This window comes from Tetrahymena thermophila (assembly GCF_000189635.1).
Source record: "Tetrahymena thermophila SB210 genomic scaffold scf_8254565, whole genome shotgun sequence".
Classification (NCBI taxonomy): Eukaryota; Ciliophora; class Oligohymenophorea; order Hymenostomatida; family Tetrahymenidae; genus Tetrahymena; species Tetrahymena thermophila.
In genome coordinates this window covers 459736-484218 of record NW_002476336.1, presented here as the reverse complement: position 1 = coordinate 484218, position 24483 = coordinate 459736, and the positions used below count along the sequence as shown (strand labels likewise).

Genomic DNA, 24483 nt, shown 5'->3' with positions numbered 1-24483 from the left:
GCAATTTTATTAAATAATAGAAGAAAATAACAAAAGTTTACTGATTTTTGTTAAGTTTTTAAAGTAAATTAATTTCTTATTTAATTACTCTAAAATTTTAATAGATTAATTAAGTGCTATACTAAAAAATTAAATATAAAATTTTAATATTATTTATTTGATTTTAAAAAATATATTATTAAACTGCTAAATTATAAACAAAAAATACCATCAAATAAATAAATAGTTTATTATTCAAATAATAATTTTATTTTTTGCAATAATCTACTTTATAAAACTTTATAATTGATAAAATGAATATAATTTTTGGAAATTAAGTAATACGAAAAAAGACTCAATTTAAAATTAAACTAATAAATATTCATTTCATTAGATAATTAATATTGAAAAAATGTGATATGTAAATAAAATTAAAATACAATATTGTTACTTGCACTTTAGATGCTAATATTGCTAATTCTATTTTGCTTATATTATAAAAAAATATATTTTTTTATAATCAACATCTAAAATAAAATCAAAAAAGATGAAAATTTTATGCATAAATTATAGATTTTTTATCATAACAAGTAATTTCAATAGTAATTAAAATTTTGATTAACATTCTTTCTATGCTAAAAACCTTTTGATTTTATCATATTTTCAATTTTTTAAAAAGCAGAAACATTCATAGTAATTAATTATAGCTTTATTTTTTATAAGATGTTTTGTTGTGGAGATAAAAACAGAAAGAAAAATCTCCTTCCACAAAAGAGGGAAATTTAGATCCTTCTTGAATCTACGTTATTTACAGAAAAAGAACTCAGAGAATTGAAGCAACAGTATATATGTTATTTAGAATTATAAAATTCATTATTTAATTGATTGAAATTATAATGTTAAACTTAAAAGATTTCATTCTAAATTTTATTAAGCGCAAGGATTAACTTTTTTACTAAACTTATAAAGATTTATGGAAATGAGTAAAAATACTGGTTACTTAACAATGATGTAATTTAGAGATTGTATGGGAATTTTAGGTTTAGAAAATGTTTAATTTCTCAGTGATCGTATATTTAATATTATGGCTGATCCAAATGGGCATGTAATTTTTGATTGAGATTATCCTTATTAATTAAAGGCGATACAAATATATTTTAATAAAGAGAAGCAAAAACTTAATGATTGCTGTTTTATTTTATTAAATGGATTTTAAATAAATTTGAATACCTTATAGAAATGCAATCAAATAAAATATTTCTTTATTTATACAATCACTCAATCAATGTGGTGGTTTAATATTTTAAATTTTGTATATAAAAAAGATTTACTTTTAAAATTTCATTATTTATTTGAATACAATCATGAATGGGGATGAGAATGAGAAAATGAAAATGTCATTTCGACTGATAGATGATAAAAATAAAGGCTATTTTATCAAAGAAGATCTTTAAATGATGATTAAATCAATTGTCAATTCTTGGGCTGCTATTACATAAACAACCTTAAGTACTTATTATTAAATATTTTTACGACTTACCTTTTTACATAAAAAATTCTAATTTTAATCTTTTTAAATAGCTAAAGAAATGTTAAGTAAAGTCGATAAGTAGATAAACCATATTTTTAAAGTTATGGATATTAAAAAGTAAGAGAAGGTAGAAGAATAAGATTTCTGTCTCTCTTTGTAGAAATATCCTGATTTGTTAGAAATTTTCGATTTTTTGAATAAAGGTGTCACTGATACAGTTGTGCATAATGATAACAGATCTAGAGAGCTTTAAATTGCTAAAGAGTTAGCTCATATAGAAAAATTTTTAGAGAGTTTAACTCTTTATCTTACAGGAGAGACAACTTAATTTTATGAAATAAACTTGATTAATCAAGATCATATTCATCAAAAGATAGATTTCTGCAAAAAGGAAGTAAATAATAGGGTAAGTATATTTATCTAAATTATATAGAAAACAAATTATTTTAAAATCTTTATAATAGGTGCCAAGTTTTTAAGAAATTCAAAAAAAGTTGTATCCATTCAGTAGCTAATAAAATGAAAATATTTAAAATGGAGAAGAATCAATTAATTTAAATTTTGAAAAGGGAATAGATGTCAGCAATTAAACTTATCATTAAAGCAATTTTATATTGCATAACTAAAAATAATCTATTAACTCAGACAAACACTAGTTAAAATTTGTGAATAAATAAAAATCAAATGATAACAATAACATTTAAATTAAAAATGACCACCTAAAAAATGTATCCAATTCAATTAGTATGGATATCAAAAATAAATAAAATGAAAATATGCATTATTTACAAACAGAGCAAGATTAGTTATAACACCACTCAAAAAATCCTAGTAATTTGAGTGAATGTGGTAGTGGTGAAAAAGACTAATTTGATGATCATTTTTATAATTTTAATATGATTGATATGCATAAAAACATTCAATAATAGTTTGAAGAAGAAAATAATATTAATAAAAATAAGAATATCTACTACTAGGAAGGGTTTGATTCACCATAAAAATCTTAAAAAAATTCATAAGAATCAAATAATAACAGCTAATAAAATGCTACATTTTAACCAATTATAAAAAATGAGAATTCTTTATCTCATTAAGAGTAAATATAAACAGCTTAGTAAAGCAGTAGCCATCGAATTAATTAATAACAATAGAGAAGTTCTTCAGTAATGAATGGTGATTCAGCTCATAAGTAGAATATTCTTTTTTAAAGCCCTACTTTAGGAATTATATCTGGTGAAGGATAAAAAAATAACTATATAAACATACATAAAAGAAATTTTTCAAGTCAATCTAATAGTGATAATGATTTTTAAACAGCTTAGTTTGTTTCATCTCTGCCCAACCAGCAATATTTATTGTAAAATTTGTAATCTTCTAAGCATCCAGATTATGTTATCGAGGGCAGTTTCCAAGAAAGTACAACAATTTATCCTAATAAAAACAATAATAATTTTGACTAAAACTTGAAAAATCTGTCTGTTTCTAATACATCTATTCAATAATTTTAAAATAAAGTAGGAGCTTCTTTTTAAATGCCATTAAAAGATCGTTCATAAAATCTAGATTATCCCTAAAAACTTAGATAATATCAATTTGTAAATAAAGGGAATTCAATTTCGACTACCGACCAATAAACAAATAATTTTAATTCAATTGGGTAATTAAATAATTTTTCTTTTATGCATAATCATCCATAATCATAAAATACAAGCTAAACTCATAGTTAGCAAACCCTTCAATCACCTATTTTAAATTATGATGAGGAAGCCATTTTAAAAAAATATGAAAGTGTGATGTGTGCTGATTGCATATGTAGAGTTACATAAAAATTTAAACATGATAAGCTTAAAGAATTTAGAAAATTGAGTGTGCCAGTTGTTTAATAAAAAGTATAAATGAATTAATAACAATAAATTAATTAAAACTACCATTCAATTAAGCAAATTTAATACTTATAATCCAAAACCTTCCCACATACCTCCACAAATTCTTAAATTTCTTTCAATGAAAACAACTATTTCTTAGATCCTTCAAACCATCAATTAAGGACTAAACTTGATAGAATAGCTTAAAAATTCCTGGGTGATATAGATGAAATAGAATCTTGTAACTTAGGAAGTGATGATGATGAATACAAGAAAAAAAATAATTAAAGATAATAACCATAAACACCAATGTAAAATCCTTTTTAAGTGATGGATCCAGTTTCTATCAATCCTAAACGAGGAGATTCGGGTTTATTTACATCAGGTATTTCAAATAAAGAAATCTAAAAAGGCTAAGCAATAAAATATAATTAAAATATGAAATATTAGTATTCTTCTTCTTCAAATGCAAATGAAATCATTCCAATCGATTCTTAAATTAAAGCAAAAGAATATGAATAAAATGTTATAGCTTCCGTTTAAAAGCAACAGGCTGATGACTTAACTAATAGAATAATTAGATTCGATGATACTGATTATTCACGTTTAAACTCTCCAAATTAATAATTATCTCCCTCTATTTCAAACCTGGCAAGTTTCTATGAATAGAAAGCTGAAACATATATTCCTGGAAGTAAGAAATCTAGCATTTATATTTAATAAGGTAATAACACAAAGCCAACAATAAATACTGCCTCTAGTACTTAAAGATAGAATAGCATACAAGGATATAGTTTAAAGTTTCCTAATAATCATAAAAATTATACAAAGAGCTCAACAGCAGAAATTGTAAGACAAACATCGCAATCTGTTGGTAATGCAATCGATAATAAAATGCATTAATAAATTAAGAAAACAAATGATACAAATGTAATTCTAAAATAAAGGTAATAAAATGAATCACCTATCCTGTAAACTGAGGATATTCAAATAGAAGTTTCAGCTAATGCTCAAAGAGTAGGAAATAAATTTATATAATCAGAAGTAAATATCAAGGAAGTATGCAGCAACCAATAACTTAATGATCAAAATGTTAATAATAATAATATTTATAGTGGAACGAATAATGATATAAACACAAATTAGATTATTGATCCAACTCATTATGTTTATGTTGAATCGTATAATACAAATAGCAAAAACGTTTAGTCTAGCTCTTCATAAATAAAAACCAAAAACTCAAATTAGTTAATTAGTCATCCAGTTTAAAGCTCAAGCTATAACAATAGAAGAATCATTAATGCTTCAAATTTGAAAAGCCAAAGAGATATGATTGAAACAGAAAGCGAAAATATTTAATATAATGCTCACACACCAACTACTTTTTTAAATAAAATCGAGTAAGAACAAATGACTAGTTCTTTATCAAATGAAGTCAACAAATTATAGTTTGGAAGCAAAAATTAAATTGATAAGACTCCTACTGCAGTGATGATTTCTAAAGACAATATTTTTTTACACATTTAAAATTAGAAAAACAACGATACTCAAAATGAAAATCAAGAGGAATATTTAGGAAGTAGTGACAATTTATTAGAATAATAAAAAATAGAGTATCCTATTAAGTTGTCTTAATTGCAAGATAAAAAGATAAAAAAGTTGATTTAAGAGAGGAAATAAGATTTTAAATATTAAGAAGATGCCGTTTATATGAATCCTAACAATAATATCCCAAAAATATCATAAATGCTTCTCTAAAGTGGGAATCAAGAAAAGGCTAGCTAATATTTATATGCTAATTAGACAGATAAAAATAATAGCTAAACTCCTACTAAGATTGAATTAAATGGATTTAACAGAAAGGAAGATCATAATATAGATACTGGCCATAATATGAAATATAAGGAAGAAAATGCAGACGACTTAATTAACAAATTAAATTACATTTCTCCAAGACACAATATTTATTCAGCATCAAAGCTAAATAAAAATAGTTACAATCCATAATCATTAAGATCTTCTCAGCCAATAGACATTTTCAAGGTTCAGAGTACAATACTAAACACGTCTAAAGCTAATAATTTATTCCAAAATAACCTCCATAATATATAATCTTAAGGTATAAAATATCATTTTATATTGTTCAAATTAATTTTTCTAGTATACATCAAACGTAAATTTATCATTTTAACAAATTTTTTATAAATTAAAATAGAAAATAAATAAACAGATCATTCATAGGTTAACTTCATTCAACAAATTATGGAAATGAATGCAGATGAATTAAAAAAAAGGGCTGTTAATATATTCTTTTATGCAAAGGAAATATGTCTATTTGTTTAAACAATCAAAAAGAGTATTGAGTCAAACTTAAATGCTAGATTATCAGAAAAGCAAAGTAGTAATATTTATATTGGATAAGGAAGATAGAAATCTTTAGATAATAAGCTCCAGAGCTTCAGCAAACTCTAAGCAGCAGCGAGTCCTCTACATAGCAAATAGCCTATGGTGGCTTAAAGCATGTAAGGAAGGCTGCCCCATTAATTAAATTAATCTGTTATAATAAATAATAAAACTCCTCCATTACAACCGATTTTTAACAACAACAATGAAGAAGAAAACATAAGAATTTCAACAATTTACAATATTTAGAAAAAGTAGCCGAGGTAAAAAGAACCCAGAAAACCAAAATTAATGGTCTTCTTTGGCCACTAAAATTGGAATTTAGTTGTCAACATGATGATGGGTATTCAAATGAGTGTTCAATCAGCAGCATCAAACATTATTCTAAATGAAAATGTAATAATTAAAATTTTTAATGAGATTATCTTAAATTTATTCTATACACACTTAATGTTTCATTGGATATTAATATTTTTATGCTAATCAGAATTAGATGCCTGATCTGTAAAATAGAGACTTCAAAGTTAAATATCTTTTTGAGCTACTCCCAAGAAAAGACAACTTAGAGAAAGAGTGGTCTTACAAGGTGTGTAAATTTTAAGACTATGCTCCAAATGTTTTCTAAAGAATCAGAATGCTATACAATATTACTGATGAGTAGTATTTAAAAAGCTTAGGGCCTAACTAACTTTTTAATTTAGGAAATGGTGGCTTAAATAGCTTCAGTTAGTTAACAAGCACAGGAAAGAGTGGTTCATTTTTTTACTTTACTGCAGATGGTTTATTCACTTTGAAAACTGTAAGCAGGACTGAATTTCATCACTTAAAAAATATTCTAAAAAATTATTATGAGCATCTCAAAGAAAATAGGAATTCTCTGATTATAAAATTTTTTGGTTTACATAAAATAAAAATTAGAATGAAAAAATCAACGAAAGTTGAAATAGTTTATATCGTAATTATGGCGAACGTATTCCATACAACGAAACTAATTCATGAGAGATATGATTTAAAGGGATCAACATATGGTCGCACTACCAAAGTTAAGTATAAATACAATTAATTCATTTTTTTTCTAAAAATACATTCTAGTTATATTTAAAACTGTAATTTTAATTTTTCAATTACAGATTATAGTGATTGTTTAGGTGTTACTAAGTATCGTTAGATTTAAGTTTTAGAGAAACGAAATTAATTTTTATATTTTACGATTTGATTAAAAATATTATTGTGAGAAGTAGAAAAATATATAAATAAATAAAGTAACAACATTTTTACATACCAAACTCACAATTTCAGATGAGTTAATCTTTAAAATTAATTAAAACTTGTAATCAAATAATTTATTTTCACTAATTTTACAAATTTTTAGTACTATTTTTCATATAATAAATTATGTGTTTCTCCTAGAACCATTAATTTTTTAGCTTACAATATCTTACTATTTTCTTTCTTTCGAATTTAATTATCATATAAATATATTTATCTATTTTAATTAACAAAATCAGAACTCAAGGTGTAACTATGAAAGACTTGGATTTCTTGGAAAAAAAAACTAAAATATAAGCAAAATTTGATGAGTACGAAGAATTTATGAATGTTGTTAAAAAAGACGCTAAGTTTTTTGAAGAAAATAATATTATTGACTACAGCATGCTTGTGGGAGTCCATAATAACTCTTTGTCTAATTTAAGTAAATAAATAAACATTAATACAAACACTTTACTTTAAATTATTATCAAAAGACCCAGAATAGTCAGATTAAGTCAGCTAAACTATTAAGGATCAATTTTCTAGAGTTTAATAGCATCGTGACTTCAAGCTGACAAAAGATATTTCAAGTTTCTATTCAAGGGATAATAGAATTTATTACCTATTTGGGATAATAGATATCCTTACATGTTTCAAGTAATATTTAATATTCCTTTAATTAAATTATTAACATGCTATTTAATTCTGACTTTTTATTTGAATAATGTGTGAATTAGAACATTTTTTATTGAAATTTTTTTGTACAAATTTTTTTCTATATTTCACATTCTAATGATTTTTATTAGCGCTAAAAAGAAATTTGAGTACTTAGCTAAGAGAATCGCTTTTGGTCCAAATATTTCTGCAATTCCACCTTCATAGTATTCTTAAAGATTTGTAAAATTCATGGATGACATGTTTGATGAAGATTCTAAAGTTCCCTAAGAGTTGAAATAATGAATGAGAAAAATAAATACTGGATAAAAATTTTGCTTCTCTATATGAAAAAAGTATATTTTTGAAAAAATATAATTACGATCAATAATTTTCACTAATAGTTATTGTTTCTTAACTATCTTAATCTTATAATTAGATATCTTAATTAATTCTGAAAGATCATGTAAGAAGGTTTATTTTTAAATCTAATTATAAAATACATATTAATATATCAAATTTTTATAAAATTTTAATTATTATTTAGTTCTATTCAAATTCATATATAGTGTATTTATATGTAAGTTTTTGTTTTATGAAAAGCAAGCTTTTTAAATAATTCTTTACATTTTATTCATATATGTAAAATAAAATAAGAGACAAATTTCTATTTTTGTCTTATCCTTGATTAAATAACACTAAATTTAACGAAATTTGTGGTGATTAATTAAATTGAGTTAGTTCGAATAAAATCCAATATAATAAGTAAACATTAACTTTTTTTTTACTTGTAAAAATATTAATTTAAAAGCTCATTAATAAATTGCACAACAATTATTTTGAGTGATGATTTCTTTAATTATGCGCAACAAATTGCAATATATTTTATTGAATTGTAATGTAAAACTATTTATAAATTTTATTTTAATACTGATTAAAATGTTTTAAAATACAAAATAGCTTAAAAAAGGCTTCATACTTAATATTTTATTTTATATTTTCTTTTTATATTTTTGTTTTATCAATGAAATTATAATATTTAGTTTACATTAATAAGAATAATATTAATAAAAAAAACCAAGATTAAATTTGATTACAGTTATTAAAGTATCTTAAACAAGAAATAAGAAACCTCAAATAAAAGTTTTAAAACGAGTAAAAATAATCAAATACTAAAGATGAATATCAAAAATCTCTTACTCCATAGATATTCTTTGAGCTAGTCAAGGAATACATGTAAATATTAACAATTTCTTTTGTTATTTTTATAATGGTTATTTATTTTTTGAGTTAAACTTGTGGTGTAAGCTTAATATTATCAAATCTGAGTAGTATTGTAAATCAAATTACTATATATTAATTTTACAGTTCTAAAGGATTTTTTTTCCAACAGGAGCTAGCTTATATATTTCAGTTCATTAAATTTTAGAATCATCTCTCCACAAATTAAAAGGATATATTTTATTTAAATTAAAAAGAGATAAAGGTATTTTGTAATTACAAAAAAACTTAAAAATTAAAACAAACTACTAAAAAAAATAAGAAAAACTCGAAATTAATTAAATGAGTTCTAAATATTTATTCCTGGTTGGTTCCCAATTTTCTTCTTTAGATAAAGAAAAAATGGCATCTCTGCAACAAGCAAACTTCATGGAAATAGAAGAAAATGTCAGCGAATAAAGCAAAAATGAACATGATATAAATTCTCACTTTTGTTTACAAGTAAATCATTCATTTCTTATTTAAATACTTATAAGATATTAATCAAATAATTAAAATCGTAGGGAAAAATTTTTTTATGCTCTGAATCACTCTTAGGAAAGAGCAATTGCTAATACTGCATCTTAAACACTTTCACTAAACTCTCCCATTCAAAGATTGACAAACAACAAAATCTCCATTTAAATTTCAAAAAAAATGGCTGCTGTGATAGTTAAAATATGTAATATTTATGATAAATATTTTACAATTGTTTACCATTTTATTAAAATTTATAAAGGGATAATTTGATATAGATACTCTCTAATGGATCTTGTCCTGAAAATACAAAAATTATTAACATGATTTAGCAAATTTAATCTCAAAAGTAATATAAATATATTTCTGAAGAAGAATCATCATCTTCTGTTAGTGGATCTACAAACGCATCGTTTCCTTAATAATGCTCTCTATCTAACTAAAAATCTCCTTTTTTATCAATTTCATGGGATAATAGCTAAAGAAATGATCAATCTATTTCGATTTAGATATCTTCTCAGTTTTAATAAATTTTAGATTGGAATGCAGAGGAATTGTAGTTGGAAATGCATAGCCTGGGAATGTTAGAGTAAATTAATTTTTCTTATCTAAATTGTTTAATTAAGTTATTTATTAAAAATTAAGATTCAGCAATGGATTCAATTTAAGATAACCACTGGTATGGCTTTTAGAATAATTTAGCTAAAACAATATAAATGAGCCTAATTTCTAAAGTTAATCTCCTATGTTCGCATAATAGCTTTTAAACAGCAAAAAATAAGTAAGCAAAAAATTAAAACATCTGAATAATTATTAAAAATATTTTTGAATTTATTAGGTAGTTAATGCTCTTGTATAATATGAGATTGCTAATACTAATGAAAGATTTTATTTGAATGTCATCATCAAATAGGTGGAATCAACTTTAGGAAAAAGGTATCCTACAAGACAAACAAAAGAAACAAATAAAATGAATGTTTAATTATAAACACAGTAAAGCATATCAATGTTTTTTAATTAGACAAACCTAACAAAATTAGAAAACTTGATAGCATAGTAAAATAGAGTATTTTCAAATGATGAAATTAAATTCATTGAAAAATATTATTACCCCAATTTGCAATAATCTCACCCTTAATTAGTTAAACATAATTAAAATGAATGCTCTTTTAGATTCATTTGAAAAGCTCTTCACACATATATTAATAAATCCATCCTTACACAAAATATAAACAAAATCAAAATTCTTAAAAACTTATATAAATTTATTCAATTTAATTATAAATAAAAAAATAGTAACCATTCTTCAAAAACAAAAAAATAAAAATTCACTTATTCAAATATAGAATCATGTTCTTTTTACAGAGCTTATAATAATATTTAATCAAATTTAAAGTAACTTTCATATTGCTATTTATTTTCATATACTGTATTCAAATTAATCTTTCTTTCTTTTATCTAAATCTTATCAAACAAAATCTAATATAATCAAAGAAGTCAGTCAATTAATCAATCAATCAATTATTTAATTATTAAATTCTCTAGTAGTAATAAATAAATAAATACTCTTCTTTAAATTTGATATTTCTACTTTTCAATTCTATTTAATTTCAACACTATAAATCAAAACGAAAAAAGTATTTTTTTTTTTTTTGAAAATGTCTAAAAATGCATCAGTAAAAAGTGCATAATAGAGAAGTAGTTCTTCTAAACATAAGCTTCAATTTAGAATTTATTACAAAAATAATTTCAAAGATGTCAATTAAATAGCTTTAGAATCTTAAAATAATATAAACGTAATTTAAAATTTACCTGCTAATCCCACTGATTTCGGATTAAGAGAACATTATACTTTTGAAAATTTTGAAACGAATGAGGAATTAGCTTCATAATAAGAAGAAGTGGCAGCATATATACCAAAAAAAGAGATAGACTATTCTATTTTACCTTAATATTAAGAAATCTAATAAAGCTCACCTAAACTATTGCCTATGGCTCCTACGTTTGAAAAAAGTACAAGATTAAAGCAAGAAAGAATTTTATAGGATCATTTTTAGTAAGTAGTTGATCAAACAGAATAAGCATTCGATGAATGCTTCAGTAAATTCGAAAAGAATGTTAATGTGGTAATGTTTGGAATAAACCCAACAGAAGTATAAATGAATAATTAAAGGTAAACTAAATTTCAATCAAATAATAGGCCTCGCACTTACTAGTAAAATAGAACTAAAAAATATTAAGATCTTACATAAAAGTGTAAAGCTGATAATGAAAATAGCACAATTGATTTAGTTGAAGAAAATTTAAAAGATAACAAAAGACCTGTCACAGCAATTACTTATCATTCTAAATTTTAAAAGCAAGCAAGATCTTTATCGCCTGCTAAAAATGAAAATAACCAAGAGAGTCAACCTGAGAAATAAAACGAAATTTTTCAAAAATGGGCTCATTTTTTAAATTAATCTGATAAGAACATTTAAAAATATGAAAAAATATACTTTGAAAATGCATGTTTAAAAAAATCGCCTGTTAATTCAAACTTTACGCTTCCAACTGCTGAAGGAACTTCAAATAAATTTTATTAAACTAACACAACAAACTGGACTTAAGCTAAAGACTCTGTAAGTAATAAATAAGCTATAGCAAGAAGCCTATCAAGCAGATTATCTTAACAAACCTAAAATAAAATTCAATCTCAAAATGAAATAATAGAGCTCCATAAAATATTCAACTTACTTAAAAAGGAAATGGAATAAGGTTTAGAATAATTTAATATTAAGCTACCATTTCTAAGTGGAAAAATAATGGAAATGTTTTCATAAAACATAAATTTTTAGCATAAAGATATAATAGAAGACTTAAATACAGTTACTCAACACTATATGTATTTATTAGATAAATAATTAGCAGCTAAAGTTGAAAATTTTCTGGATATAAGTATTTTTGAAATATATAATTTAATAAATAGATAATTTTTAATTTTATTTTAAACATTTTTAATATAGATACAAGCTCTAAGAAATATTTGTATAGAGAAATATGTGATTTGCAATCAGAAAAACTCACTCAAATTTAAACTGAAAAGAATAAAAATGAAAAGCTAAATTAATAAAAGTAAAATGATTTAGAAAAATAAGTTTAAAAGCTACTGAATGATATGTAAAGTAAATATTTAAAAGCTATAAAGTTCAAGTTTAGTTTAAAAATATTTTATAGAATAAAAGGAAGATTATTGCTAATAAATATTTTAGTTGAAGGAAAACAACTAGAAAAAATACGAAGAACTATTTGAAAAACATGAAAAGTTGAAAAATGAAAATATTTTACTATCAGATAATGTGAGATAGTTAAAAAGAGATTTAATACAGCAAGAATCAGATATGAAATATTACTAAGTGTAATCTACGAATTAATTTGAATCAAAGATTAGAGATTTACTTGAAAAGTACAATAATTTAGAAAACACATCCACAAAAAATGATCGATACTACTCTGATTAATTTGAATGTAAAAAAATACTTAGTTATATTTTTACAAATTCCTTTTATTAATTATTTTATTCAATTTTAAGGTATGAATGAGTTAGTTAGTAACCACTAATCAGCTATCGTAAAACTTAGACTTAGTAAAGAAACAATAAGCCAATAAGCAATTAAAATAGAGTAGCTTCTCAACGAGATACAAAGGTTTTCATTTATTTTTTGAGAATTATTATTTCAAATATAAACTCACCTATCTCTTTTAGTTGTTTAAATTTTAAGATTCATTTATAAAAAGCTTTTCTTCTAAGTTTTAAGAAAATCTTAGTCATTTAATTTTTAAAACAAATTAAAAAACAAAAAAAATTTAATAAAATACTTAAGAACCATACATAATATAATAAATTCATGAAAATTTATTGGTTTTAAGAAAAAATAAATGAATTTTTAAAAACAATTTATTATTTTCTTTAAATATCTTCAATTTTTTAAAGGTTGAATGTAAGAGCTGCTACACAATTCCATGATTTTACTCCTCGTCCAAGCTTTAGTGATCTAGAAGATATATGTAAATAAATACAAAACCCTCAATTATAGTAACAATAAGAATAAAAGGTATATTAAATGAATTTAACTTATGTATTTAGAGATTATTAATATTTATAAAGGAATAAATTCAAGTCATAAAGTTTTATGATTTAGATTCTTCTTCAAGGATGAAAAAGATTTCATAAATAATTAAATAAGCAATTAGTGAATATTAAAATATTATTACAAGGCTTAATTTGAAAAATGATTTATAATTACTTTAGAATAAAAAATAAGTTAAGCCATCTACTCGATAAAGTAAATTAATAACTGTAGACTAAAAATCAAAGAATAAATCAAAATAATTATCAGCATTTCTCCCAATAAATGAAGAACCAAAAAAGAAAAAAGCATCAAAAAAGAATAAATTTGAGTAATAATTATAGAAAATTTAAAGAGATTCTATAAGACAAAGTGAGTTAAACATATCAGATAATTTATCACTAAATAGTGAAGATAAGTAAGCTTTACAAAAGTAGTCTATAGATGAATACGAAGACACCTTTAATGATTTATGAAAAAATATTATTCGAATTTAACTCAATTTTTTAAAATTTGCTAAAAACTGTATCAAAAAAAGAAAAAAATAATTTATTAATTTTATTTAAAAAAAGAAAATAGTGTGTAATTAATTAACGAAACATATGTTATTTTTAATTTATTTAATTTAAATACAAGATAGATTCGTTTTTGTTAAGTTAAATTTAGAATATTTTTGAAAAACAAAATATAGAAAGTATCTTAAAAGATAGTATTAAATACATGATAGATAGTTTTTTAAGAAGTTTTACTTAGAAAGTTTTTGAATAAAAATTCTATGATAAGAATCTTAAAAAATAGTAAGTCAGCAAGTAAGAATGCAAGTAATAATTATTTTAACTGAAATGAAAAATAATTTAATAATCAATAATTAATTATTTCATGCATATTTATTATTAATGATTAAATATTGATTAAAATTTTATGTATTTTTTGCTTTATATTTTGTCATCATTCATTTGAGGAAGTTTATATTTTTGATGATGAGACAGACACATTATAAAAACTAATTTTTATTAGTAGCTAATTTTTGTGGATATGTTAAATTAAAATAAAAAATTTTTTGCAAACGAATGAATGGACTTTAGGAATTCAGAGACATGCTATCAGTATTATGTATAACTTATGGATACTAAAGTCTAACTCGAAATAAATATTTTTAAGTTGATATATTTGCTTATATGCAATTTATATACAATTAATAATTGTAATAAATCCATCACAAAAATAAATTAATAAAAAGTTTAGTAAAAATAAAAACTATTTTAGAAAGCAAAAATATGAGCATAAACGAAAGATAAACTCCCGAAAAGCTTCCTCCATTAAGTTCATCACGCAACAATCATAAAGCATATAGACAAAATCCTTTTCAAAATAATTCACTTCATAACCAGTCATTCTAATCCAGCTAATCTAAAGGATCAAAAAACTTATCTCATAGCTTAGTCTCAACTAGAACTTAGACAGATAATCCTATGATTAGATCTTTCAGGTAAGCAAATAATCCATTTGATTAAGGATATACTCGTAGTGATAAAATAAGGTATTAGGGAAGCCCGGAGTCAAAAGCACATCAGCGTCTTCATGAATTCTGCACTATTTCTTCTCTTTAACATTCTGGTTATCATTAACCAAGATATTAATAGAGTTAAAAAGTATCAGGAATATAAAATCTTCGTAATACGTTCTAAAAAAACCGAATTATGCAATAAATTATAGAAGAAGAGGAAGTAGTAACAAAAGATCCTAAATTGATGACTAACATAGAATCTTTATGGAAAATGAATCTTCTGAATGACAAAAGATTTGTAAATAGCTCTTTAGCAAAGAATCACAATATTGCTTATGTATACAATGACTACCACTCTCGTTCTACGAATCCTGGTTATTCAAGAAACGATATGGGTGGAGCATTCTTTACAAGATGATGGAATTAAATCTAAAATTTAAATAAAAAAAAATTATATTAATTATAATTATTGATATAAATAAAACAAATATATTTATGTTCTGAAGAACTATTATGTAATAAATAAAACTATGTGTTATTTATCTATCTATCTATCTACCTATCTATTTTCGATCTAAAAAGAAGGTTATAAATAGTGAATGATATTATCTTGATTTTTTTTTTATTCATGCATTATTATGATAAAAAGCATCATTTATTATATAATTTATTATATAGAAGGATTAATTGTATTTATTTAATTAAATTTTTATAGTGATTAAAATTTAAGAACGGATTATTATCTGCCAGCTATCCAGCCTAAATTTGATTATAAATCTTAAATAAACTTGCAGACAAATATAAAATAAAACATTTATAATTGAAAAATAAGTTTTTGGTTTAATTTAAGCTCAAAAAGCTAACAAAAATAAAAAAATAAATGCATAATTTAATACTACAATTTAAATATATTAATTATTATTTTCTATCATCAAACTTATTTTTCAACTTCTACTTCTGTTATGTTAGAAAGAACATTTTCTTCAAAATAATTAAGTCTTTCTAATGCATTTTAATACCCAAGTAAATGACAAATTGTTGCAGTAGAAGGTCCTTAGTGAGAACCAGACATAGCTAATCTCAAAAAATGGTAAACATCTTCATTTTTTATTTGAGGATTATTATCAAATAGATATTAGCTCATCGCCTTGCTCAATGAAGTCATTTCAAATTTATTTTAATTGTGAAGACTTGCAAAAATTTCCTTAAAGTCTTTGATTACTTTATTAGCATTTTTTAGACTTTTAACAACTTTTTGAATAGATTTTTATGAATTATCATTTTTATAATCAGGTTGCTCAAAAAGGTATTTAAACTATGATATCTCGGAATATAATTATATTCTATCTCTAATAGTTTCTATCATTAATAGCTAATCTTCAGTATTGAAGCTTTAAATTTTTTACTTTAAATTATCTATCTAAATATATTGAACCATCTTATCCATAAATTCATTTTATAGCTCTTTTTCAATCCTAACATCTCTAAATTTTATTTGTAAATGTTAACCATTCAAAAAAATTAATTTTTTTTCATCAACCTAGCTGTTTGATGGATTAACTCTTTCAAGAGAAAACTATTTTAAAGAAATAAATCAATCAATCAATTATTTTTATTAAATTATTTTAAGATTTTACTAAAGCAGCCATTTCACTCATATCAAGCACTTCTTCCTTAGGACTAAACTTCTCATTTAGAGTTTAACTATCTTCTAAAAATTTAGGATACCAGCCTAAAAGAGCAACAAAATTGTTCACAGCTTCTGGTAAATACTCATTTTCTCTAAAGAAGTCAACGCTAGAACTTTAATCTCTTTTAGATAGTTTAGCCCCACCTTTCTGTATTTGATATTTTTAATAACTCATTATGCCATTTTTGAAAAATAAATTACTTTAACTAGCAAAGGGATATGAGCAAATTTGGGAGGTTTAATATTTAATGCATCGTATAATATAAGATGCTTAGGAGTAGAAGTTATCCATTCATGACCTCTAATTACATGAGATATTTTCATTTAATAATCATCAATAACATTAGCTAGGTGATATGTTGGAAATCCGTCAGATTTAATTAAAATTTAATCATCTACTTAAGAATTATTAATAGTAATCTTTCCATGTATTATATCATTGAAAGTAGTTTCTCCTTCAGGAACCTTAAAGAATAAAAGGATATAATTATGACTGATGTTGTAAAGTCTACTTTTATTTTATAATAGTAGAAAAACATATAAAAAACCATTACTTTTAAACGAATTGTGTATTTTTCTCCTTTTAACAGTTTAATACGAATCTGTTCATCAGTCAAATGTCTACAGTGTCCATCATACTTTTAAGGCAACTTCTTTTCAATCTAATCATTTTTAAGCTTTTCTAATCTATTTGAATCACAAAAGCAGTAGTATGCATCTCCATTTTAAATTAATTCCTTAATATACTTTTAATATAATTATAGTCTTTAAGATTAAAAGTAAGGACCGAAGGGTCCTTAATTTTCATAATCGTTTAAGTTGTTTTTTCCATGAGCTCCAGGACCTTTTTTATAGTTATTAATATTTATTTTGTTAGTTGATGTACAATGTGTTTGTTTAAAAATAATATATAATTTAAATAATCTCTACCTTCATCCCATTCCAACTAAAAGTACTATAAATTCTTGATAATGTTTTCAACTGAGCCAGGAACATACCTTTTCTTTATTTATTATGTTTTTTACATATCAACAGCTTTCAAATTAATGATATTTTTAAATTATTAAAGCAATAAAAATAATCATAATATACAAATACTTTACTTGATCTGTATCTTCAATACGCAAAATAAATTGACCTTTATTCTTTTTTGCAAATAAATAATTGAAAAGAGCTGTACGCAATCCTCCTAAATGGAGAGAACCTGTAGGGGAAGGAGCAAACCTTACCCTGACTTTTTGCTTTTACTATACAGAGAAAGTTCTTAGAATCTTTAAAGCTAGCATATCTTTATATTTTTAACAATATTTTTAACTAATAATATAAATTAAATTATTAAAATATAAGGCTATGAAATACACAAAAAATAAATAAGTGTATTTAGTTTTTTACTATTAACGATTTATTATTTTATATTCTAATTAATTAATTAACAATTATTTTATTTGCAACAACAAAAAAAAACTAAATTAAGAATAATATTTTTTTGATATTTATTTTTATAATAGATGCTAACTACAATTTTAAATGTAAATAACAAGTTTTCTGTTAAGATATAAATTAATGAATATTGATTGATGCAGTGCTTGTTTAAAAACTAAAATTGAACAGCAAGCTAACTTAAAATATTGTATAATTTATTTCACTTCTTTTCATTTTCTTTTTTATCATCTTTTTTCTCATCTCCTTTACCAACTAAATTTAACAAATCTTCAACAAACTTTTCATCCTACATTAAATTAGCTTATACAGATTCATCATCTTCTTTTTTGGTTTATTCTTTTCTAGGTTCTTTGTTTTCTGCTCCTTGCTATGCTTCAAATGGGTTTTCTTATTATGAAGCTAATATAGCTTGATTCATCAACTCTTCTTCTGTCAATTCATCAAAATCATCTTTGTTTGCTAAAAGGCCCTAATTTTCATCTTACATTGTTTCATTTACAAATGATGGATTATTTGCAGAAGTATTTAAATTCTATTAAGCCAAGCTAGTTGCATTTTCTTATGCTGGTTAACTAGGTGCTTGCTATTATTATTATTATTAATTCTTTTCTCTCTCTAATTATTCTTAAATTCTCTTTTCTTCTTCTAGAGAAAGCTTCATAGCTTAAGCTAATTCGGGGTCTTCAGAGGGATCAATTCCACCATATTCAGCAAATGGATTAGCTCCACCAGCTTAGGTTGGATTGATTGGTACATTACCTACACTCGAGGCTTAGTTAGCGTTAGAACCACTAAGGAAACGGTTTAATATAGGAGAGTTAAAGAGGGTTTCTGTTAAACTAGTAATGCCGCTTTAAACATTTAAAAAGTATGAAGAATCACCTGAATTAACAGTTTGAATGAATTTGTCTAGTTTTTCAATTTAATTAACTCCACTTTAACATAGATTAACAATATCAACACTAACATTATTCTTTTTTAATTACTTTGCAACTCTTTCCAAAGTTTTTTCATCTTCAACAATCTAATTTTATATTTATAAATAATCATTTATTTAACAAAAATTATAAAATTTATTAAAAATTAAAAATTCAAATCTTTCTTTCTTTCAACAAAAATAAAATTCCTACTAAAATATTTTATGTAGTTTTCATATTTAATTTAAAGTTTTAATGCTTTTATAAGTTTGAAAAATTAGTTTAAATAATAAATTAATTACTGGTGATGCAACAAAAACGATTATCCTTTATCTCATATTTTTATTTTTTCTGTGTTTTAATCCAAGCTAAGCAATTTAAAGAGCATTTAAAAAGTGAGCTTTTTCACCTCTAAGCTTTACGCCAAATAAGCAGCCTAAAATAGCATCAGGATCTGCGCTAGGTGTGATTAATACTTCAACTTATGGGCCTCCCATAGTTAATATACCAACTGCATTTTCCATATTCATTTATTATTTTGCATTTATTATAGCCTGGATTGTTTCTGCTTATGCTTCATATCTGGAAGGCAAATGGTCCCCATTTCTTGCATATTCGGTATTATCTAAAATAACAATTGAAGCTTCTAGAGTCATTTCTATATTAACTTTATGTTTAGCTATATTTTTATTAATCTTTTAATTCAATCTTTTGTTTTTATTTATAAATTATTTTTTGTAAATAAACTATCAGTTTTTCTTCTCTTTTTTACTATTTGCTTCTTACTATTAATCTATGTATCTGCCTATCATTCTATTCTTTATGCAAAGTTTTCATTTAATTTAAAAAAATCATTGATAAATAAACAAGGAAGAACAGAGAGGTAAGATATTCTGCTTTTTGCATAAACTATTCAATTTAGCAATTGATCTTCATCGATTCTAACATAGGAGTCTCAATTTATATTAAAATAATTTAAAATCTTTAGTTAAACTTACTGATTAAATTTTCAAGATATTAAATATTTTTCGTTAATATATTTAAAAAAGATTTTTAAAAATCATTTTAGTATAATTTAAAATTAATTATTTTATTTCATCATCAAATTAAAAGAAAAAAAAAAATTTCACTAATTTTTTTAATCAAATTAAAAATTTATATTTTTTTAAATTAATTTAGTAAGAAAATTATTTTTAAACAAAAATGTGAAATTTAAAATAAAATATCATTTAGCTTTTTCAATTATTTATTTTAATCTTAAGTTAATTTTATATTATTTTTAAAGAATTTTTTATTTAAGATGAATAAAAATAAAGATTTATTTATTTTTATTGAGTTTATACTGAAACAATTGAATTTGAATTCTTAATTTAATAAATTTTTTGTTAAATTTCAAAATTAACATTTATTAAAAAATGAATGAGTCAAACCATTCTATTTTTAAAAATTATTAAAGCAATAAACTGTGAATTTAATTATTTATGGAATGGTAATAGAAGTTATTTTGGATTAATGTATTATTTTTAAATTTAATTTAAAATACAAAATAAAAAATACATTTATAACTTCAAAAATTTATATAATTCTTTTTTAAAAATGGTAATATAATATTTTAAGATAAAATTCTATCATAAATCTTTTTTTATTATTTTAAGGACACTTAAAAAAATAATTAGAAGTTTTGTTCTATTATTGATAATTTTTTTCTATATTATTCTCTAATCTGTATATAGAGTGTCCAAATAAAATGTTAATTTGAAAACGATATTTTAAACTAGAGACACACTTTCAGGCTTTTTAAGAAAGTAACTCTTTAGCTTTTTTAAGGCCACACTTTATGAAATTTTATTATTATATTTACTAATTTCAAATTTGTATTTAAAACAAAGAAATAAATTTAAGATGAAATTTTAATAATTCGCTTAATGCTGCAGCTTTTCCCATTTTAAGAATTAAATATAACATTAAAATTTCATTAATAATACTTAGCTAACAATCAAATTTTAAAGATTTGACAATACTTATGAAAGATTTGCTTTTTATAAGTCAACAATAATAACATTAATTAAAATGCGGGTATCTTTATTTAAAATTCAAAATAAATTATAATCATAAATTTACAAAATATAATTTATTAAAAGATTATTAAAAAAAATAATTTGACTCTTAAAAAAAAAAAGATCCTTCAAAAAAAATGGAATTAAGAACTAAGACATTAAATATTTAACCTCCTAAGAAACCATTTTCTAATACCTATTAAGCTTTCGTATTAGAAAAGAAGAATGCCTTAGGAAAGAATTTTGATAACAAGAAAGTTTAAGCTGACTACAACAAATTATCCAATAATGAGAAAGAAAGACTCCAAAAGTTGGTTGATAATGCTGAAGAGAAGTACAAAGAGGAACTATTCCACTACAACAATCACATCTAGGGAAAAGGTAAACAAAAATATGTTCCTTAAGTTAAAGTCCCTGAAAAGCCTAAAAAGCCTATTGGTAGCTTTTTCCGTTTCCTAGAGGAAAACAGACAAAAGTACGCTGCTAAGCACAAAGACTTAACTAACGCTAAAATTTTGAAAATAATGTCAGAAGACTTTAACAATTTACCTCAAAAAGAAGTCAAGGTATATGAAGATGCTTATTAGAAAGAATACGCTTAATACTTAGTTGAATTCAAGAAGTGGAATGAAAAGTATGGTTAAGCTGCTCAAAAAAAACAAACTAAAAGAAAGAACTCTACTTCCAAATCAAGAAGAAGCTCAAGTAAAGGAAAATCTTCTGTTTCTAAAGGAAGAACAAAATCCACTTCTTCAAAGAGAAGAGCTGATTCCTCAGCTTCTCAAGGTAGATCTCAATCTTCCTCATCAAACAGAAGAAAAGCTTCCAGCTCAAAGGACTAAAAAGGTACCCGCTCTTCAAGCAGAAAGGCCTCTAATTCTAAAGGAAGAAAGAATTCAACTTCAAATAAAAGAAACTCCTCCTCATCTAGCAAAAGATCTTCTTCTTCTAAAAACAAAAAATCATCTTCTTCTAAGAACAAAAAATCTTCTTCTTCTAAAGGTAGAAAGTCTTCTTCATCTAGAGGTAGAAAAGCTTCATCTTCTAAGAACAGAAAATCATCAAAATCAAAAGATAGAAAATCATCTTCCTCAAAAGGTAGAAAATCATCATCATCCTCAAAAAGCAATAAGAGAAAGGCTTCCAGTTCTAGAGGTAGAAAATCCTCAAGCTCAAAGGGAAGAAAATCATCTAAATCATAAGAAAGAAAAAATTCTCATGCTGATACCAGTAAACAAATGGAAGATGAAGGTTAAAAAAGAAGATAATCTAGCAGTTCAGCTAAAAGAGATGAATCCTCAAAGAAAAGTAGAAGAAACTCTATGAAAGAAGCTAGAACAAAGAAAGCCAACAATAAATCAGCTTCTAAAGCTTCAAAGAGTGGATCAAAATCCAAAGGTAAAAGTGCCTCTAAGAGCAAAGGAAAATCATCTTCTAAAGGCAAAAACTCAAAATCTAGAAGTGCCTCTAAGCCAAAATCAAATGCCGCTTAAAATTCCAACAATACCCATCAAACTGCTGATTCTAGTGAAAATGCTTCTTCTACTACTCAAACTAGAACTAGAGGAAGACAAAGAGAATAAAAAGATATGGTTAATGAAAAATCAAATAGCAAATCAAGCTCCAAGGGAAAGAAGAATTCAAAATCAAATACAAGATCAAAGTCTAAATCTAAATCTGCTTCTAAATCCAGAAAAAATGCTTCTAAATCTAAGAAGGATACCACTAATCATGGAAGATAAACTAGATCTAAATCAAGATCTGAGTCTAAGAGTAAATCTGAAGCTCCTAACAAGAATAGCAATAAGATGGAAGTAATTGAATAACCTAAAGAAGAATCCAGTGACAGAAAGAGAAGAGAATCAAGAAGTCAATCTGCTAAAAAAACCTCTGATAAGAAATCTAAAAATAGAAGTGACTCTAAGAAGATGACTGCCGAAGATCCTAAGAAGAACAACGCAGAAGATTCTAAGGGTAAGAAAAAATCCAAAGAAGGAAAGACTGGAGCTTATGGCAAGAAGGCAAATAAAAAATAATGAGTTTGAAATGTTAAGTATCAACTTTAAACCTTATTTTTATTACGTTTATATTAATATTGAGTGATTTAATTTATTAAAATCAATAATAATAAGTAGATAAAGAATTAGTTAATTAATTACAAAATAGTTGGATGGATACTTCTACCTAGTAATCAATCAATCTATCTATCCTCTATTTAAAATTTTGAAATTTTGATTTGGTATTTTAACAAATATTCACCATTATGTTAAATACCTCAATTTATACCTATACTATAAAATCAAACAATTTATCTATCTATCTAAAGCTTATAAACGAAGTAACTAATTTTGTCTTTCTTATCTACAAATCCATTTTGATTTTAACATCAATGAAATCTAAATTTATAAGAAAAAACTATAATTTTTCCTAAAATAATTATATAAAAACATAAATAAATACATAACTTCATTCATTCATTTTGCAGATTACTATATATTTTTTTGTTGTTCGTATATTATAAAATTATCATATATTCAAAATCATTTATTGTTTTATCTAATAAATTACATACATATTTTCTATTTAATTAACTAAATTAATAAAATAATCTATTACAAAAAATAACTAACTAAAAGTTTTTACTAATATAAAATGAAAATTTTTATCCGTTTTAATTTGAATTTCATTAGGATAAGCTTTATGATATAATATTTGCCAAAAAATTATGAAGAAATTCATGTTTTTATTCTGATAAAAAATAAAATTCATGTAAATTTAATAATTTTTTTAAATCAAGAATAAAATAAAAAATTAAATTTCTATTATTAATATTAAAAAAATTAAATATTTTACTTTTTTTTCTCATAAATATTAGAAGTAAAAAACATTATACAAGCTCATTTAACAATTTAATTTAAATTTTACATTTATAAATTTTATATTAAAAATATATTTATGTCAAATAGTACCTGTCAATAATTTATAAAATATAACTGCTTAAATTATATTTTCAGAAATTCCAATTTTAACATTTTATATCAAAAAATATTAATCAAATTTATTATTTTTGTTTAAATATTTAAAATTTTACTCTTCTTTCGACAATATCATTTACTTATTAAAATGAAAATTTTTCATATGTATGAATTTCATAAAATATCCTGCAATAAAAAATTACAATTACAAATATTTGAATATTATTTAATAGCATAAAATATTGATCACAAATTTTTATTTTCTTATTTTCTTATCTTTTTATCGATTTATAATTTTTTCTTTTGTATTTCTTAAAGATTTAACACATAATTTAATTAAAACTACCTGCAATTACAATTTAAAT

The 24483-nt window shown here is 23.3% G+C and overlaps 7 protein-coding genes across 7 annotated transcripts; 5 read left to right on the top strand and 2 right to left on the bottom strand. All coding sequences in view use genetic code 6, as the record gives it.

Annotated features, from left to right (window-relative positions):
• Window positions 1-648: 648 nt before the first annotated feature.
• Window positions 649-7355, top strand: TTHERM_00471898 (phosphatidylinositol 4-phosphate 5-kinase; the record flags this gene model as incomplete). Its single annotated transcript, XM_001470635.2, has 8 exons — window positions 649-821; window positions 949-1084; window positions 1305-1488; window positions 1561-1916; window positions 1975-5494; window positions 5591-6174; window positions 6266-6820; window positions 7287-7355. Exons 1-8 carry the CDS (start codon window positions 703-705, stop codon window positions 7353-7355), a joined length of 5523 nt encoding a protein of 1840 aa, XP_001470685.2. The 5' UTR covers window positions 649-702.
• A 1951-nt stretch (window positions 7356-9306) lies between these two features.
• Window positions 9307-10603, top strand: TTHERM_00471870 (hypothetical protein; the record flags this gene model as incomplete). The annotated part of the gene is made up of 5 exons (XM_001033071.2): window positions 9307-9405; window positions 9468-9625; window positions 9683-10009; window positions 10066-10201; window positions 10259-10603. The coding sequence occupies 5 exons, from the start codon at window positions 9307-9309 to the stop codon at window positions 10601-10603; spliced, it is 1065 nt and encodes a 354-aa protein (XP_001033071.2).
• Window positions 10604-10985: 382 nt separating this feature from the next.
• TTHERM_00471860 (hypothetical protein) lies at window positions 10986-14005 on the top strand (the record flags this gene model as incomplete). Its single annotated transcript, XM_001033070.2, has 6 exons — window positions 10986-12357; window positions 12426-12584; window positions 12637-12927; window positions 12992-13106; window positions 13394-13514; window positions 13568-14005. Exons 1-6 carry the CDS (start codon window positions 11079-11081, stop codon window positions 14003-14005), a joined length of 2403 nt encoding a protein of 800 aa, XP_001033070.2. The 5' UTR covers window positions 10986-11078.
• Window positions 14006-14697: 692 nt separating this feature from the next.
• Window positions 14698-15649, top strand: TTHERM_00471850 (hypothetical protein). The gene has a single exon (XM_001033069.3). The coding sequence runs from the start codon at window positions 14708-14710 to the stop codon at window positions 15452-15454; it is 747 nt and encodes a 248-aa protein (XP_001033069.2). The 5' UTR covers window positions 14698-14707; the 3' UTR covers window positions 15455-15649.
• A 318-nt stretch (window positions 15650-15967) lies between these two features.
• Window positions 15968-18012, bottom strand: TTHERM_00471840 (glutamyl-tRNA synthetase protein; the record flags this gene model as incomplete). Its single annotated transcript, XM_001033068.1, has 6 exons — window positions 15968-16612; window positions 16674-16874; window positions 16928-17191; window positions 17281-17570; window positions 17657-17729; window positions 17830-18012. 6 exons carry the CDS (start codon window positions 18010-18012, stop codon window positions 15968-15970), a joined length of 1656 nt encoding a protein of 551 aa, XP_001033068.1.
• A 356-nt stretch (window positions 18013-18368) lies between these two features.
• TTHERM_00471830 (ubiquitin interaction motif protein) lies at window positions 18369-19742 on the bottom strand (the record flags this gene model as incomplete). Its single annotated transcript, XM_001033067.3, has 2 exons — window positions 18369-19193; window positions 19389-19742. The coding sequence occupies 2 exons, from the start codon at window positions 19740-19742 to the stop codon at window positions 18369-18371; spliced, it is 1179 nt and encodes a 392-aa protein (XP_001033067.1).
• Window positions 19743-21109: 1367 nt separating this feature from the next.
• TTHERM_00471820 (high mobility group (HMG)-box protein) lies at window positions 21110-23182 on the top strand (the record flags this gene model as incomplete). Its single annotated transcript, XM_001033066.3, has 1 exon — window positions 21110-23182. One exon carries the CDS (start codon window positions 21110-21112, stop codon window positions 23180-23182), a length of 2073 nt encoding a protein of 690 aa, XP_001033066.2.
• Between the last annotated feature and the right edge of the window lie 1301 nt (window positions 23183-24483).